Source organism: Thalassophryne amazonica, chromosome 8 (genome assembly GCF_902500255.1).
Source record: "Thalassophryne amazonica chromosome 8, fThaAma1.1, whole genome shotgun sequence".
Taxonomy (NCBI): domain Eukaryota; kingdom Metazoa; phylum Chordata; class Actinopteri; order Batrachoidiformes; family Batrachoididae; genus Thalassophryne; species Thalassophryne amazonica.
The window spans coordinates 87217858-87234791 of record NC_047110.1 but is presented as its reverse complement, the minus strand read 5'-3'; the positions used below and the strand labels follow the sequence as shown (position 1 = coordinate 87234791).

General features: G+C 42.1%; 1 protein-coding gene across 1 annotated transcript; it reads left to right on the top strand.

The window, feature by feature from the left end:
- Positions 1-9116: 9116 nt before the first annotated feature.
- On the top strand, positions 9117-16124 carry igf2b (insulin-like growth factor 2b). The gene is made up of 4 exons (XM_034176886.1): positions 9117-9332; positions 10033-10183; positions 12622-12803; positions 14570-16124. The coding sequence occupies exons 1-4, from the start codon at positions 9258-9260 to the stop codon at positions 14807-14809; spliced, it is 648 nt and encodes a 215-aa protein (XP_034032777.1). The 5' UTR covers positions 9117-9257; the 3' UTR covers positions 14810-16124.
- Positions 16125-16934: the final 810 nt, after the last annotated feature.

Below are 16934 nucleotides of genomic sequence, written 5' to 3'. Positions count from 1 at the left end.
GATGTTTGTTGTGGAGGGTAGTTGGCCAAAAATGTCATAGTCATTAAAGCCTCACAGTGTCTGCAAAGGTTCCAAAGATGAAATGCATTACTGAGTTCAAATCCATTTGTTAATGTGAAAAAATTACAGGATTGTACTGTCTGTAATTCATGCTTTAAAATCATATCTGTGTTTGAATATTGTATCAGACTTTGGTCCAACTCAAAGAGAGAAATCTGATAATGAATGTATTAAAATGATAATAATTTGGATATGGTTATTTTTAAATCAAAGAATAATAATAATAATAATAAGGGTAGTTAAATTGTACATTTGAATCATATAGATTTTATTCTCAAAAATATATCCCTGCTGTGCGTGTGTGTGTATGCATATTTGCATCTCACCATTTTTTTTCTCACCTCCAGTTTATTTCTTTGATTTCATGAAAATTTTGTCTTACAGTGTAAATGTGCAATATTAGGCGCATTCAAAAAGTATCCAACTCTTGGCTGTGAAAAATACAATTACTCGCCTGTGGATCTGAAACCCTATTTGAAGTAGTTTCCTTGGGACTGCACACCCTTCTCCCAGTTCTGCCATTGTTGGAAGCATTTCTCTCTTTTGGAATGTGTCTAGGTGGGCCGGTGCATGCAGCATGATGTCTTCTCGCTACTCAAATCTGAGTCCCCTTTCGTGTCATTTTCATTTTGGGGAACAGTCAAAAATCAAAGGGAGCCTGATGAATCACAACAGTGTTGTGTTTGGCCAGAAAAGCCTGAATCAGCTGAGCAGATTGGAGGGGTGCATTGTCATGGTGGAGCTGCCAACTTTTCACCACCCACAGATACAGTTCTTTGCAGTGCACAGCATCACGAAGAGGATGCAGGACCTCCAGAGAATACACTTTATTAGGATTTTGACCTTCTGGTGCGTACTCATGATGCATCACCCCACGAGAGTCAAACAGTGAACATGACATTGACATTGCTGCGCACCTGTCATGCTTTCTTTTGCCTCAGTGATGTTGGATGTGTCCAATGACTAAAATTTGGCTTCCAGGTTGTACCCATGAACTCATGTCTTATCACCAGTGACGATGGTGTTGAGGAGGTCTGGGTCGGGGTTTGTGCATTCCAGCATGTCCTGCGAGACTTCCAAATGCAGTTGCTTCTGCTCCGCTGTTAACAGCTTTGGCACAAATTTTGCTGGCACTCTCCTCATGCCAAAACTCTATATCAAAATGCAATATACCAAACATGAGCTTACCCCCAGCTTGTCTGCAAGTTCTTAGATGGTGACATGGCAGACATCCATGACCAAAGTCTGTATTCTGTCAATCACTTGGTTACTTTGGCCTGTGGATGGCCTACAAGTGTCACTCTCACGTGTCTCACTCTCCGTGATGTGTGCCCATTTTTGAAGTGGTTATAAGACTCTTTTATTTGCATTATGCTCACAGCATCATCGCCAAAAGCCTGATGAATCTTGCAACTGGCTTCTGCTTGGTTATCACCAAGCTTTTGACAAAATTTGATGCAGTACCTTTGCTCAAGTCATTCCATCATGTTATAGCAAATGAGAATCTGACGGGTGCTCAGCTAGCAACTGATGTGGTCTGCAGGCCAAAAAAAAAATTAACACATGCCAAGAAGGTTCCCGACACAACCTGGTCTCACGGCAAGTCGTGCTTCAGCAGCACGAAATATACATTAATCGATTGGTTCGTGATATTGTGACGAAAAGCGCCTCACTTTTGTCACGGCAGCACAAATTCATTCTCATTCATTCTGTAATGGCTGCACGAAATGAAAAGTTAAGCAGATGGGTCGGGGTGGTTATGGTTAGGGTGGGGAGAAGGAGTAAGATTAGGTTATGGTTAAGGTTAGGGTTGGGGGTGGGAGTAGGGTTAGGAATAGTGAGTTAAAAAAAAAGCTCCATCATGAAAATTTGAGTCATTTCGTCACGGGAGCACGAAAAAAAAAAAAAAAAAAACGTGAGACTGGGCTGCCCTACACCACCACCCCACCAAACGACAACTCACATGCATCATTTGTTTCTGTTGGATAAAATAAGGTTGGATAGTTTGTGAATGCACCTCGCAAAAGGAATAGCAAACCGTACTTTCCATGTAATGTTGTGTTCATGTTAAAACAAGAAGCTGTCAATTAATAAAGCATCACAAATTAGCATTACTTTTTGCTAATGTCTTAATTATTTGTCAAGATGTGCTCTGTATGCTACAGCATGCATACAACTGTTATGAAAAACAAACCCAAATTTTGTTTATCTGTATTATACACTCAACAGCCACTTTATTAGGTACACCTTTCTAGAACCAGGTTGGAACCACTTTTGCCTTCAGAACTGTCTTAATTCTTCATGGTATAGATTCAGCAAGGTGTTGGAAGCAGTCCTCAGAGATGTTGGTCCATATTGACATGATAGCATCACCCAGTCAACCAGTCTGCCCAGTCTCCTCTGACCTCTGACATCAGCAAGGCATTTTCGTGCACACAACTGCAGCTCATTGTGTATTTTCTGTTTTTCAGACCATTCTCTGCAAACCTTTGAGATGGTTGTGCATGAAAATCCCAGTAGATTAGCAGTTTCTGAAATACTCAGACCAACCCATCTGGCACCAACAACCATGCCACATTCAAAGTCACTTAAATCCCCTTTCATCACCATTCTGATGCTCGGTTTGAACTTCAGCAAGTCATTGTCACCACGTCTAGATGTACTGAGTTGCTGCTATGTAATTGACTGATTAGCCATTTGTGTTAACAGGCAATAGAACAGGTGTACCTAATGAAGTGGCCGGTGAGTGTATAGGCATAGTGTGATCACCGACTTTGGGCTGATTATCTGTCTTATAAGAGAAAGGATCCAACCAGTCTTCATGAAACTTGATGGTGTGTTCAGTATTTCGGTACTGATTAGGATCCAGATCTGGATTCATCATTTTTAAACTTTTTTTTTTTTTGTGCAATTTCAGTCAATTTCTCAAATATTAATTCACTGGCGTGGCTGAAATTTCAGAGATATTGCAAGAATTTCACAAATAAATTTTAATTCATATCAACACAGGAATGAGAATCTGTTGCAGTAAAATATTTATATGTGATAATTAACGTACTGGCTGTGTTGAAAGGAATATGGCTAGAGCAAGTAATTCTGTTGTTAATTTCAGTGCCAAATTAGCATACTTGTTTGGTCTTGATGAAAGTGTATCATGTAGGAGTGCCCTTCCAGTTTAAGGACAGACTATCTGTTCATCAGCTACCCAATCCAACAATGCACTAGCGCATTACACCCAAATAGTATCTTGAAAAAAACAAACAAGCACAAATGATTGATTAAAAGAGAAAAAAAAGCATGTGACAGGGAGTGTAACAGAGAAAAATGATCACTGCATATAATAGTAAATCAGCAAAATGCATGAATTTTGCACCTTTTAAAGAAAGGATCAGCATCTCCAAATCTGAGACCATGGTTCTCTGTCGGCAAAGGGTGCTCTGGGACTAGGGAGAGTTACTGCCCCAAGTTCAAGTATCTCAGAGTTTTGTTCATGAGTGGGAGTAAGATGGAGTGTGAGCTCAACTGACAGATTAGGGTGAAGAAAGAACTGAGCCAGAAGGTGAGACTCTCAGTTTATGCTCCTACTCTCACCTCTTGCCATGAACTTTGGGTAATGACTAAAAGAACAAGGTCTCAGATACAAGGGGTATAAATGAGATTCTTCTGTCGTGTATCTGGGCTTACACTCCAGAACAAGGTGAGAAGCTTGAATGTTCAGGAGGGATTCAGAGTAGAGCAGCTGCTTCTCTGCATTGAAAGGAGCCAGATGAGGTGGTCCAGCCATCTGGGGAAGATGCCCCATGGCTGTTACCTTAGGGAGGTCTTGCAGGCACATTCATCTGGAAGAAGGCCCCAGGGATGATCCAGGACATGCTGGAGGGTTTATACTTTCCAGCTGGCTTGGGAATGCCTCAGCATCCCCTAGGAAGAGTTAGAGGACTTGGCAGAAAATAGGAAAGTGTGGGATGAGCTGCTTGGTCTACTGCCACTGAGACCCTGACCCAGATAAGTGACAGAAAATGAATGAATGAAATTTTGTTTTGGTAACGTTTTAAATCCATCTAACAATGGGTCTCATTCACCAATATCTTCTTAAGAATCTTCAGATTTTGTATAATGGATTTTTCGTTCACATCAGATAAAATGTCCCGTCCGATCGCAATGCATTTCCATTAAAACTCCCGAGCAGTCTGGACATGCACAGTAACAGAGGTACAAAATTAAAGTTCAGCACTGACACTCACCGATTTGAGGAATGTGGGCCCGGAGTCATTTCTGTGATTAAAAGTCTGACTTTAATTTTTTCACACCGTGTTCAGACTCGGACCCGCAGCCTGGATATGCAGCTGTTAAATCAGACACAAAAGGCTGTGATTTGACACTTTTCTGCTTTCACTGCTTCGTCTGCCATCATAACAGTTTTTGCAGTGTGCACGCTGTTTACAAATGGATCAGAAAAGTCTGCACATTTACAGCATGATTTTGGTAAAAGAGGAACTTGTACAGCTTACCTTTGATTTGGAGGTGATGATTGTAGAAAGAAAAGCTTGTTGAGGGTCAAATTAGTCCATAATAAAGCATAATCCAGAGATATTTAATCCCTCTTACTGAGTGAACAATACAAGTATGATCCCTCTGTGCCTCTGTATATGACTCATGGTCACAGACGTACAGTCATGAAATGGCATGAATGAAGCAGTGCGCTCTCATTATGTCTTATTATGTCCAGCTGGGTATATAAATAATTACTACAATGACTACATACACAATTACATGCCAAATAACTAAAATGAATGACCACATAACACAGAAACAGAGAGTGACACTTTGGACTGGATGCTGAATGGACAAGGGGGTGTGGCCCCAAACAGCAGCTACTGTTGAGATCTCTGCTCTTGGACATCACAGCTGGGGAACACGTACCATGTTTTGAAGGACATGACCTTACAACTGTCGTCTGTGAGGCACGAGTCTCTGCCTGCTGTCCTCAAGTGGAAATACATTAAACATCTTTTGCCTTTGTGCCCCGTCTGCAGCGGCCGCACACAGTGCACCTCAGCAGGCTGCTCCATGTGAAATGGAGGACACACGTGACATTCAGATTGCCTACTGCGTATTCACCTGATCTAACGGTCCAGCTGTCAGTGTGCGGTGATCAGCTGAGAGGCACCTCACTATGCTGTGTGCGCTCAGACATGGCTGTCTGGCCCCCATTCAAGACCAGACTAAAGATGCATCTATTTTCCCTCTCATATGGCTAGCATACTCGTGTAGTACGGAATTCTGATTCCTCACCTTTGAAATTCATATTATCAACAACAGAACAGGTCTCAGCCTCACTTCACTTAAATTCTGGGTCTCTTACTGAAGCACAGGGCTAATTGCTGGCGACCACCTTAGTAATTCTCTCTGCTTCCCTGTTGATTTACTGCTGGTGAATTAATGCCTTAGGTGCAGTTATTTCTGACTGACTGATTCTGCTCTTTTTCCTCTCTGTCTGAGGCAATGATGAGACCTTTCATGAATTCTGACCCTGCATCCCAGGGTGTCATACTGAGCTCAGGAAGCCCTGTCTGTTCAAGACCAACCTGTTCTGGACTTGGAGTACAGAGATTAAAGACCCAAGATAGACTACTTTTCAGTTTCAGTTAAGGACTTTTTTCTGTTACTGTTTCTTCTGTTTATAAAAAAATTCATGTAAAATTTGCAAAAACCTCATAACTGATAGAATGGCCTAAGCAGTGGGTCACGCCTCAGAGTCTGGTCTGCTTGAGGTTTCTTCCTCAATATCACCAGAGGGAGTTTTTCCTTACCACTTTTGCTTGTGTCCTTACTCAGGGTGAGGCTAGACCTTACTTGTGTGAAGTGCCTTGAGGCAGCTTTGTTGTGATTTGGTACTCACTCATCTTCAACCACTTATCCAGGATCGGGTCATGTGTAATTTGGTGCTATATAAATAAAAATAAATTTTATTGAAATTGAATTGTGTGTATGCCCAAAGCAGATGGTCACCCCACTTAGTCTAGTCTGCTTGACGTTTCTTGCATTGATCAAAAACACCTGACTGAGATTTTTCTTATCACTGTTGCCAACAAACTTGTTTATGGGTGGGTTTGCTCATTTGTAGCATCTTGGGGTGACTTACACTATGGTTTGGATAAATAAACTAAATTGAATTCTAATATATGCTAGATGCACTTTTATTATATAAAAAATCAAATCAAATCAATTTCATTTATATAGCGCCAAATCACAACAAACAGTTGCCCCAAGGCGCTTCATATTGCAAGGCAAAGCCATACAATAATCACAGAAAAACCCCAACTGTCAAAACGACCCCCTGTGAGCAAGCACTTGGCGACAGTGGGAAGGAAAAACTCCCTTTTAACAGGAAGAAACCTCCAGCAGAACCAGGCTCAGGGAGGGGCACTCTTCTGCTGGGACTGGTTGGGGCTGAGGGAGAGAACCAGGAAAAGACATGCTGTGGAGGGGAGCAGAGATCAATCACTAATGATTAAATGCAGAGTGGTGCATACAGAGCAAAAAGAGAAAGAAACACTCAGTGCATCATGGGAACCCCCCAGCAGTCTAAGTCTATAGCAGCATAACTAAGGGATGGTTCAGGGTCACCTGATCCAGCCCTAACTATAAGCTTTAGCAAAAAGGAAAGTTTTAAGCCTAATCTTAAAAGTAGTGTACACATAACAAATACACATAATCTTAAAATTATGTGTATTTATAATATTCTTCATAAATTCAGCAATTTGGGGGATGAAACAAGTGTCCTTCTGAAACAATGCTCAGATGAACCCTGGTGGCAGAAAACACATCTTACCACCAGTAGTAATAGTAGAGTGCTGGATGTTTGATATGTGGTGGGAGTAGATCACACAACAGAAATATTTGCTATAGTTACATTTGCCTACCACAAGAGGGGGCACTCTAGTATGATGCCGGTTCCCAATGTAGTACAGCAGATAACAGAATATTTACAAAGGAATCCTTCAAATGGTGATGCAGGCATCAAATTCCGCATAAATACTCCTTAAGCCCCTATGAACTCTTTTGAAAAAATGGACTGGCTACTTGAATTTTCAATAGGCAGCCAGGTAGGGGTCAATTGAAGAATGACACAGGGGCTACATTTTAAGTAGGCTCCAATCATATTCAAAACTATACCACGTGTCTAAACATACAGATTCCAAAAAGTATAGTTTGGACTATCGATGATTAAATGTTATGGAGTTATGTGGTAAAAACAGCAAGAATGGTGACAAAGGTCAAATTTAGTTTGCACAGGGGTCAAAAGTTAAAGTTGCTTTAATTTTGGTAAAAAGTGATAGATATTGGTTGAGTTAACAGGGTTTAAAAAAGGAATAGTCGCACCATTTGTCATTCTTAGCTATCACGTTGTGGGGTAACATGTCATAGAATCCAATGGACGTCGACATTGTTTGAGCTTTACTTTGGAGACCAAACATTCAACACAGTCAAAACTATTCCATTCATAAAACTGTACCAAATGGTATAATCTGTTTTAAAAAGTTTATTTAAATATGTACACATTTACCCCAGTAGGCATCCTGTCTATGCAAAAAACCTCTAATATTTCAGCCTGTTCAGTGGCAACAGGCGGTTTAGTGTGATGGGTTTTAGTTTACCCCACACTCTTACAATGTGTAGCCTTTTTGTTCTAAACCAATACTGGACTGATTAAAATCATTCTTGTCCTGAGTGAAAACTCCAGAAACATCTAAAAATAAGGTCCAAGGTGAAAAAGGCCAAGAGTTGTCTTTTAAGGATGCAGTCTTACTCCCTAGATGCAGTTGAGATCATTCATGCAGTACGTGAATCGGAACTATTCCAGAATTGGACCTGGACTATGTTGTTATTCTGCTACTACACAAGACATCCAGAAATACGCAAAGCCATGATCTGAAAGCATAAATATTGTTCAAACATCCAAACTTTTTATGTATTTAAGGAAAATGAAACCCTAACCCAGATCCAAATCATAAACCATTAAAATAAAGTAATTTGCAATGATGCTCGGCAGCTGAGACACCAGGAAAGAACAAACCTGTCAACCCAAATGTTTGTTGGTCAGTGAGCAGTGGCAAGCTGCTCAGAGAATAATCGAACGGGACCACCAGGTGTCAGTGTGAGCCTGAAAACAAGAAAAGAGATTTTTTTTTTTTTTTTTCTTACAGAAGCCTGGGTTATATAAGGAAACCCTCTTCACCTTAAACCCTCTTCACCTTATACACTTAACAAAAATGGACATGTATTTTCTGTAAAGTATAATTCACTTAATGCAAAAGTCACTTTTTCCAGCCAAAGAGTTTTGTTATGACAAATAATATAATAATAATATAATAATTTCAATTCAACATTTGCATGATGTTTGACAGCTGGACCTTTCACATGACAGTGAGTTCATGCGTGATGCATTAACTGTATATATATATATATATATATATATATATATATATATATATATATATATATATATATATATATATATATATATATATATATATATATATATATATATATATATGTATATATGTCGATGTTTCATACACACATATGTGGTGTCAGAATAAATACAAAATTAAAAGAGAAACCATATTTATTCTGACACCACATATGTGTGTATGAAACATCCACCGTGCTGCTGCTGCCTGACTTTTGGCCACCACCTCCGGGTCAGGACAACCATCAGTCTGAGCTGCACCTGAGACACGGGAGGGCCCCGGGATTCGGCATCAAATGTTTGTTTTAATCACAGTGCGCCGGAGACGTTGAGATTTCTCTTGGAGTCGGAGGAATTATGTCTATTCTTGTTCTTGTGTGTAAACATTGTGATTGCAGGTTACAGTGCGTAAACGTGGAAAATGCCGATGGAATTGTTCCATATTTTCTGGCTCCCTCTCTCTCCTTTTTTTTTCCACAAAGAGAGTCCGCATCACTTTTTTCCACCATTACCGAAGAGGAGGAGCGAGCGGGTGGGATGGAAGGGGCGTGTTTAGTATATAATACTTCTCCCTGAGAACTTTTGCCTGTCGCCTGGTCTATGGGACAGCTTCTCACACATCATCCATTCATAGCCTCACTTACTGGGAAACTAATAATTCACCTGCAATCTGCAACCATAATAACTCCCCTCCGACGTTTTGTGACTATTGCCAGCTGACATGGAGAGCCAGCGAAGACACGGACACCACGCACTGTGCCACACCTGCCGAAGAGCGCACAGCAGCAGAATGAAGGTAACTACAGGAAAGCGCGTATTTTACGCACTAATGTGGGTAATGACAGACTTTTTACAAGCTCTGGGGGGCTGAGCAGAGGTGTTTCTCTCGTTATTTTTGGCGCTAATGACAGCATTTGCTTGCCATGCAACAGAGAAAAGTCCACGTTGCACGAATTCAAGTGCGCTTGAAGCTTTGCGCCATATGTGCAACAGGTTTGAAGAGAAAAGTGCTTATTTCATTCAGGGTGGTGCGCCGTTCTCTTGCACTCGGAGGAAACAGCTGGTCTTATTATTATTACTTTTTTCTGCCGGTAGCCAGGGGGCGGTAGGTCTAAGGGTCAGCGGGAACACTCCGGGGTGAGCAAGGGGGAAATAAATGCTGAGTCCGCCTTTTCAGATAGTTCACTATCGAGCAGCCGGTCTTGCAACTTCTGAAGAGTTGTGCAAGAGTGCGTCTGCTTTTATTTTCCTCGAGAATAAGCATTTCTCTCAGGCGAGACACACAGCGATGACAGGCCAGGCGTGTTTGGCAGCGTGACGCACACGCAGCTATAGGAGCATAACGCACACAAATGCGTTAAAACCCAGTGAAGTGATATATATATATATATATATATATATATATATATATATATATATATATATATATATATATATATATATATATATGCTGTAATGCCATTCTGAAAAGGTGCTGACAATGTGCTTGCCTGCAGGTCAAGAAGATGTCGTGGTCCAGCCGTGCGCTGTTCTTTGCGCTCGCCCTGACGCTCTACGCGGTAGAAATGGCATCTGCAGAGACGCTTTGCGGGGGGGAGCTGGTGGATGCGCTGCAGTTCGTGTGTGAAGATAGGGGCTTCTATTTCAGTAAGTCCCAAACGGCTCAAAGTTTTCCTCATATAAGCTGTGTTGCAGATCTCTCCGTTGCGCATTTGCGCACATCTGTTTGGATAGCTGAGTCTCTCTCTCTCTGTGTGTGTGCGTGGTTTGCGTGTTTGCTATTTTTCTTTCTCATACACGCGCAGTCTCTCTCTCTCTCTCTCTCTCTCTCTCTCTCTCTCTCTCTCTCTCTCTCTCTCTCTCTCTCTCTCTCTAGAGGGAGAGAAAGAGAGAGAGATTACAGCCAGCTGTGTCTCAACACTTCATCCTGGCTGCGCTGCTGAGAGTGCGCATTCTGCCTCTCCAGCTCTAACTGCATATGAAAGGCCGGCGAGCTGTGAAGGCGCACACGACTCAGCGCCTCACAATAGGCTGCTTGTTTACCAGTGAAGTAATAGCACCCCAAGAGGCATCCCAGTTACCTCAGCACCACTGTTCCTAGGCCAGCGGAGAAACATTACTGTCATTAGAATCATTTGTGATGTGACATGTATCTGATGGTAACTGATTTTTTTCTTTAAAACACACGTCCCACCCACTGCTTTATGACACACAGACTGCTTCTTTGTGCTTTTTGCCAGAGAAGCTTCATTCCAATTACAAAGATCATTATCCAATTTGGACCAACATGGATGTGTCTCTGTCTCTCTTTTCTTATGTTCCTCTTCCTGCAATCAAATCTAGCCTCCCCTCTCATGAGATTTCTCCGACATTGTGCGGGTCGCAGCACTTTAAACCTTTAATGATCACAGATAGTGTTCCCCATGCAACATGCTCACCCTCCTCCTCCTTGTCGTATTCTTCTCTACATTTTTCTTCCTCACATCTCATTCTCTCCTTCTTTGTTTTGCATTCTTTCCCTTGTTATGACACTTACACACTGTATCTTGCTCCCTCTCTCTCTCTTTCCCTCCCTCTCTGCGCTGTTTTTTTTATTCTACCCCTCCTCTTTCTCCTGTCCTCTTTATCTCTGCTGACTTGACAAAGGACAAGGTCACAGAAGATTTCCGATTTCATATATTTGCTCACCCAGTGTTCTGTCTGGGAGCTTGTCTGTGTCCACCAGGGTGTTTACTCACCTATTCACTCATTAAAAGACTCCACATAGCCCTAATCAGATTATTATACTCAACAAAAATATAAACGCAACACTTTTGGTTTTGCTCCCATTTTGTATGAGATGAACTCAAAGGTCTAAAACTTTTTCCACATACACAATATCACCATTTCCCTCAAATATTGTTCACAAACCAGTCGAAATCTGTGCTAGTGAGCACTTCTCCTTTGCTGAGATAATCCATCCCACCTCACAGGTGTGCCATATCAAGATGCTGATTAGACACCATGATTAGTGCACAGGTGTGCCTTAGACTGTCCACAATAAAAGGCCACTCTGAAAGGTGCAGTTTTGTTTTATTGGGGGGGATACCAGTCAGTATCTGGTGGGACCACCATTTGCCTCATGCAGTGCAACACATCTCCTTCGCATCATCCGTGAAGAGAACACCAACTCCAACGTGCCAAACGCCAGCGAATGTGAGCATTTGCCCACTCAAGTCGGTTACGACGATGAACTGGAGTCAGGTCGAGACCCCGATGAGGACGACGAGCATGCAGATGAGCTTCCCTGAGACGGTTTCTGACAGTTTGTGCAGAAATTCTTTGGTTATGCAAACCGATTGTTTCAGCAGCTGTCCGAGTGGCTGGTCTCAGACGATCTTGGAGGTGAACATGCTGGATGTGGAGGTCCTGGGCTGGTGTGGTTACACGTGGTCTGCGGTTGTGAGGCTGGTTGGATGTACTGCCAAATTCTCTGAAACGCCTTTGGAGACGGCTTATGGTAGAGAAATGAACATTCAATACATGAGCAACAGGTCTGGTTGACATTCCTGCTGTCAGCATGCCAATTGCACGCTCCCTCAAATCTTGCGACATCTGTGGCATTGTGCTGTGTGATAAAACTGCACCTTTCAGAGTGGCCTTTTATTGTGGACAGTCTAAGGCACACCTGTGCACTAATCATGGTGCCTAATCAGCATCTTGATATGGCACACCTGTGAGGTGGGATGGATTATCTCAGCAAAGGAGAAGTGCTCACTATCACAGATTTAGACTGGTTTGTGAACAATATTTGAGGGAAATGGTGATATTGTGTATGTGGAAGAAGTTTTAGATCTTTGAGTTCATCTCATACAAAATGGGAGCAAAACCAAAAGTGTTGCATTTATATTTTTGTTGAGTGTATCTGCAAACAAAAAGACTGGGTGCATTTGGTGATAGGTTTCCTTTTATCCTCTTTGCTCCGATTGTCAAAGTAATCCTGCAGTAACAACCAAAATTCACAGGTGGATTTGGGGTGTTGTTTTCAGTTTGCTTGTAGCGGCTCAGCTACCTTTGACTTCATCGCTTGCTTCGTTTCTCCTCAGGTAGGCACCCTAGCAGAGTCAACAACCGGCGAACACAGAACCGTGGTATTGTAGAGGAGTGTTGTTTCCGGAGCTGTGACCTCAACCTGCTGGAGCAGTACTGTGCCAAACCTGCCAAGTCAGAAAGAGATGTGTCAGCCACGTCTCTGCAGGTCATACCTGTGATGCCCGCAGTAAAACAGGTACCAGTATGGGAACACATCCTAGCACTCTATCTGTCCTTCTATCTGCTGTGCCCTTGTTGATGCCGGTGTGTCAGAGAGCGACTCTCCAAGGACATTTCAGGCATTGATTCTTGTATTCACTGAAAAAAAATGCTACTTTGGATCAACTTTAAAAAATTGATGTCATTTGTTACAGCTAATTTTTTTAGTTTCTCACAATGTATATTTAGGATTTTTTAAAGTGATTCCAGCAGATTTAAACTGGAAACCACAATTTTCCATTAGACCAATGTAAATAAGTACTTTGAATGAAGTGCACTGTGTTTCACTTTTTTCAGTGTTGTTTCATTGCTGATGAAGGCTGAACCTTTTTGCTGGATAGGTTAGGGTTTGGGGAGGGAATCTACGCCTGAGAAATTCTTGGAGAGTCTCCCCTTTGCTTCACCCTTATGCCCCTGACATTGAGAACAGGTTGATACTTGTGCAGTGAGAGGTTTGTCTTGTGGAATGGTCAAAGCAGTTACGTAAAGTGCTGACAATTGTGGAAAATATCCAGGCACTGACACAATGTATATGCAGAAAAAAGAAGGCACACTCATGAACCTGAATGTGTGTGTGTGTGTGTGTGTGTGTGTGTGTGTGTGTGTGTGTGTGTGTGTGTGTGTGTGTGTGTGTGTGTGTGTGTGTGTGTGTGTGTGTGTGTGTGTGTGTGTGTGTGTGTGTGGTGGGGGCACAAGCTACGGAATATTGGAGACTGCTCGTCCATAACAAAACACAGTGTTCCAAGTGTGTGAATATTAGTCATGGAACACTAGTTTCTACAAATCTGGCTTGCATTTTGACCTGTGCCTTCCAAAAAAAAAAAAAAAAAAAAGGCTCCTGACCTGATCATGGAAGTCTCCATGTCATCAAACCTTTTATTTTTCAGTGTAGTCACAAGACTCGGCCGTGGCTGTGTTCCAGGCCTTTTCAAATTGGCTCAACCTCCCTCACACTAGAGCAAAAAGTTGTTTATACCGTTTCTGCTTTGAGACGCTATAAACTGTTTCAGTGCTCCAACATTCCAAGTGATATAAACAAAATTATGGGATAAATGTTACAAATGTCAGTCGGAAAGAAATTGATTATCTTTCTGAGATGACAAAAGCGGCTGGGGGTGGGTGGGCATGTTGGGACATGTTCCTGTTTGGTCTGGGCAAACAGAGCTGCTGGGTACAGGCTGCACTGAGAGCCAGCTGTTCTCATTGAGCAGGCCTGCAGTGAATGAAAGGGAATAAACACTGTTCAAGTGGCAGCACCAAAACAAGCCATTCAGCTGGAGCGCTGGATATCATGCATAAATTCTACTTCAGCCGTTCCCACTCTCACTTTTTATCTCAATGCTTTATTATGCTTAAAGTACTTTGTTGTAGAAGAATCGAGGTTTTGAAATAACAGTGTGGCCTCAGTTTGGCCTGTGACGGTTAGTTTAGTGGAGGGATGACGCGTTCCTTGTGTGTGTGAGGCCGGTGACCACCCTTTTCCTTTTCTACGTACATTAAAAAGGCTTAACAAAATACTCGCCGACAGCTTCTTTCAGCAAAGGAAACCAAAATAAGGACAAGTCGGTGACAAAGCTGAGTCTGTTATGACTCTTGAGTGACATTTGATTTGCTGAAGAGCAACCAAATGCTTTCCACAACATAAACACAATTTTCCTCCATTGTAATAAGCACTTGCAGATTATCTTATCAAGCCTGATGAACTGATTCCCTCTTTTTCCCTTTTCCCTCACGCCACAATAGGAAGTCCCAAGGAGGCAGCCTGGAAACTCGAAGTACTCCAAATACGAGGTGTGGCAAAGGAAGGCAGCCCAGCGGCTCCGGAGGGGCGTCCCCGCCATCCTGAGAGCCAGAAGGTTCCGGAGGCTGGCAGAAAAGATCAAAGCCCAGGAGCAGGCAGTCTTCCACAAGTCTCTGATCAGCCTGCCCAGCAAACTGCCCCCAGTCTTGCTCACCATGGACAACTATGTTAACCACAAATGAGCCCGCTGACAGCCCTTTGCACAGACAAAAGTTTGGAGGGAGAAAAAAAGACTAGGGGGATTATAGCTTTGTCTCTGACGTCATTTCTGTGGCAGTCCTCTTTGACCTCCCCTGCCCTGTCCAAGCCCACCGATCCCCCTCCTACCCATCCACCGCTTCTTGACCCCGTGCCCCATCTCTAATGTCTCCCAGCCACCCACCATCCTCTGCCACACAAACACGCCTTCACATTCTTCCTGTCTGAAGTCTTTTGCTCCCTCTCTCTTTCAGTCACCGACACAAAAGGCACAAATACAAACGACGAACAAAAAGTTAACAATTCTGGTGAATGAGATTCAGGTGGATCCTTAAATAACACAGAAAAGGGAAGTGAGAAAAGAAGATGAAAGAGAGCTATGGTTTGCAAGTGTCAAAAGGACACCCAGAGGAATGGTGTTTTTTTTGTTGTTGTTGTTGTTGTTGTTGTTGTTGTTGTTTTTGGTCCGTGTGGGAGACAGTTGAAAGTGAAGAGCCGTTTGCATGAACAGATCCATTCCACAATATTTTCCTGAGGCAAAAATCTCTGTTAGTTCTTTTTCTTTTTTAGTTTGCACCTCTTCCTATAAAAGGACTTCCACACTGTAAGGAATTATTTTGTAAAATTAGATTCCTGTTCCAGCACCTTTTGATCACAAACAAAAAGCAGAAGAGTCTGCAAAATTGCACATTGCCACGGATTACGTCAAAGTAAAGAAAAAAAGGCACTATTTTTTTATGAACAATGGATGTGTAGCTTAAAAAAATGTCATGGTGCTAGCTTTGGGAATGGACTCAAAGAAGAGGTTGAAAAGCACGTTTGTTTGGTTTTTTTTTATTTTTTTTTATGAATATTAAAGCTTTCCGTTTTAAGGAAAGTGTGACTTTTAAAAAAAGGAAAATAAAGGATATGGGAGAGCTCCTGGTGGTGGCATCACAAAGGGGGAAGAATGACTGGGCAGTGTTGGCGTCTCAGCTCACACTGAGTGCTCATGGCTGCTCATCACTAGCGTGCCATCTAAGGTGGCAAGGAGGACGTGAGACTTTGTCCCTTTCCCTCTGAGGCTGCTGAACACAGGCAGAGATATGGGGACAAAAATAAAATGACACCATGGAACGCCTGGATTGGGACAGTGCTACAGTGGTGGGACAGTATGTCTTGTTTGCCATGGCTGTGTGCAGACTGTTCTGACATGAAGTCACGTGGCACGGATAAAGACCGAATGAGATGGTGATGATTATTGTTTTGTCTTTTTTTCCTTGTTTTCTTTTGTATCATTGTTTCAATGAAAAAAAGGAAAACTGTCCGTTTGTGGTACCGTGGCATTCCTGTTTTTCCAAGTTAGGCTTTTTTCCATGATATTGTTATAATGTAATTTTACAGTTCTAAAGAAAGGCACAAAAATTTAATTCAAAGGGAAAAAACAGCAATAATGTCAACTAACATATTATTTTTATTGTATATCAGTAGTATTCACTTGCTTTTGCCTGAAAACAAATACTTGAATATATATATATATACATATACACACACACAAACACACACACATATATGTGTGTGTGTTTGTGTGTGTGTCTGTGTGTGTGTGTGTGTGTGTGTGTGTGTGTGTGTGTATGTGTGTGTGTGCGTGCGTGTGCATCTGGAATGTATTCACAGCACTTTTTCCACATTTTGTTACATCACAGCCTTATTCCAAAATGGGGAAAATTCTCTCCCCCCCCCCCCCCAAAAATTCTACTCACAACATGAAAAAAGTTTTTTGTTTTTTTTTTGCAAATTTATTAAAAATAAAAAACTAAGAAATCATTTGTACATAAGTATTCACACCCTTTGCGCAATACATTATACAGATATCTACCTTTGGCAGCAATTACAGGCTGTTCTTGAATATGTGTTCTTGAATGTGCTGCGACAAGCTCAGTGCACCTGTCTTTGGGCAGTTTTCTCCATTCCTCTTTACAAAACCTCTCAAGCTCCATCAGGTTGGATGGGGAGCATCAGTGCACAGTCATTTTCAGATCTCTCCAGAGATGTTCAATTAGATTAGATTCAGGTCTGGGCTCTGGCTGGGCCACTCAAGGACATTCACAGAGTTGTCCTGAAGCTGCT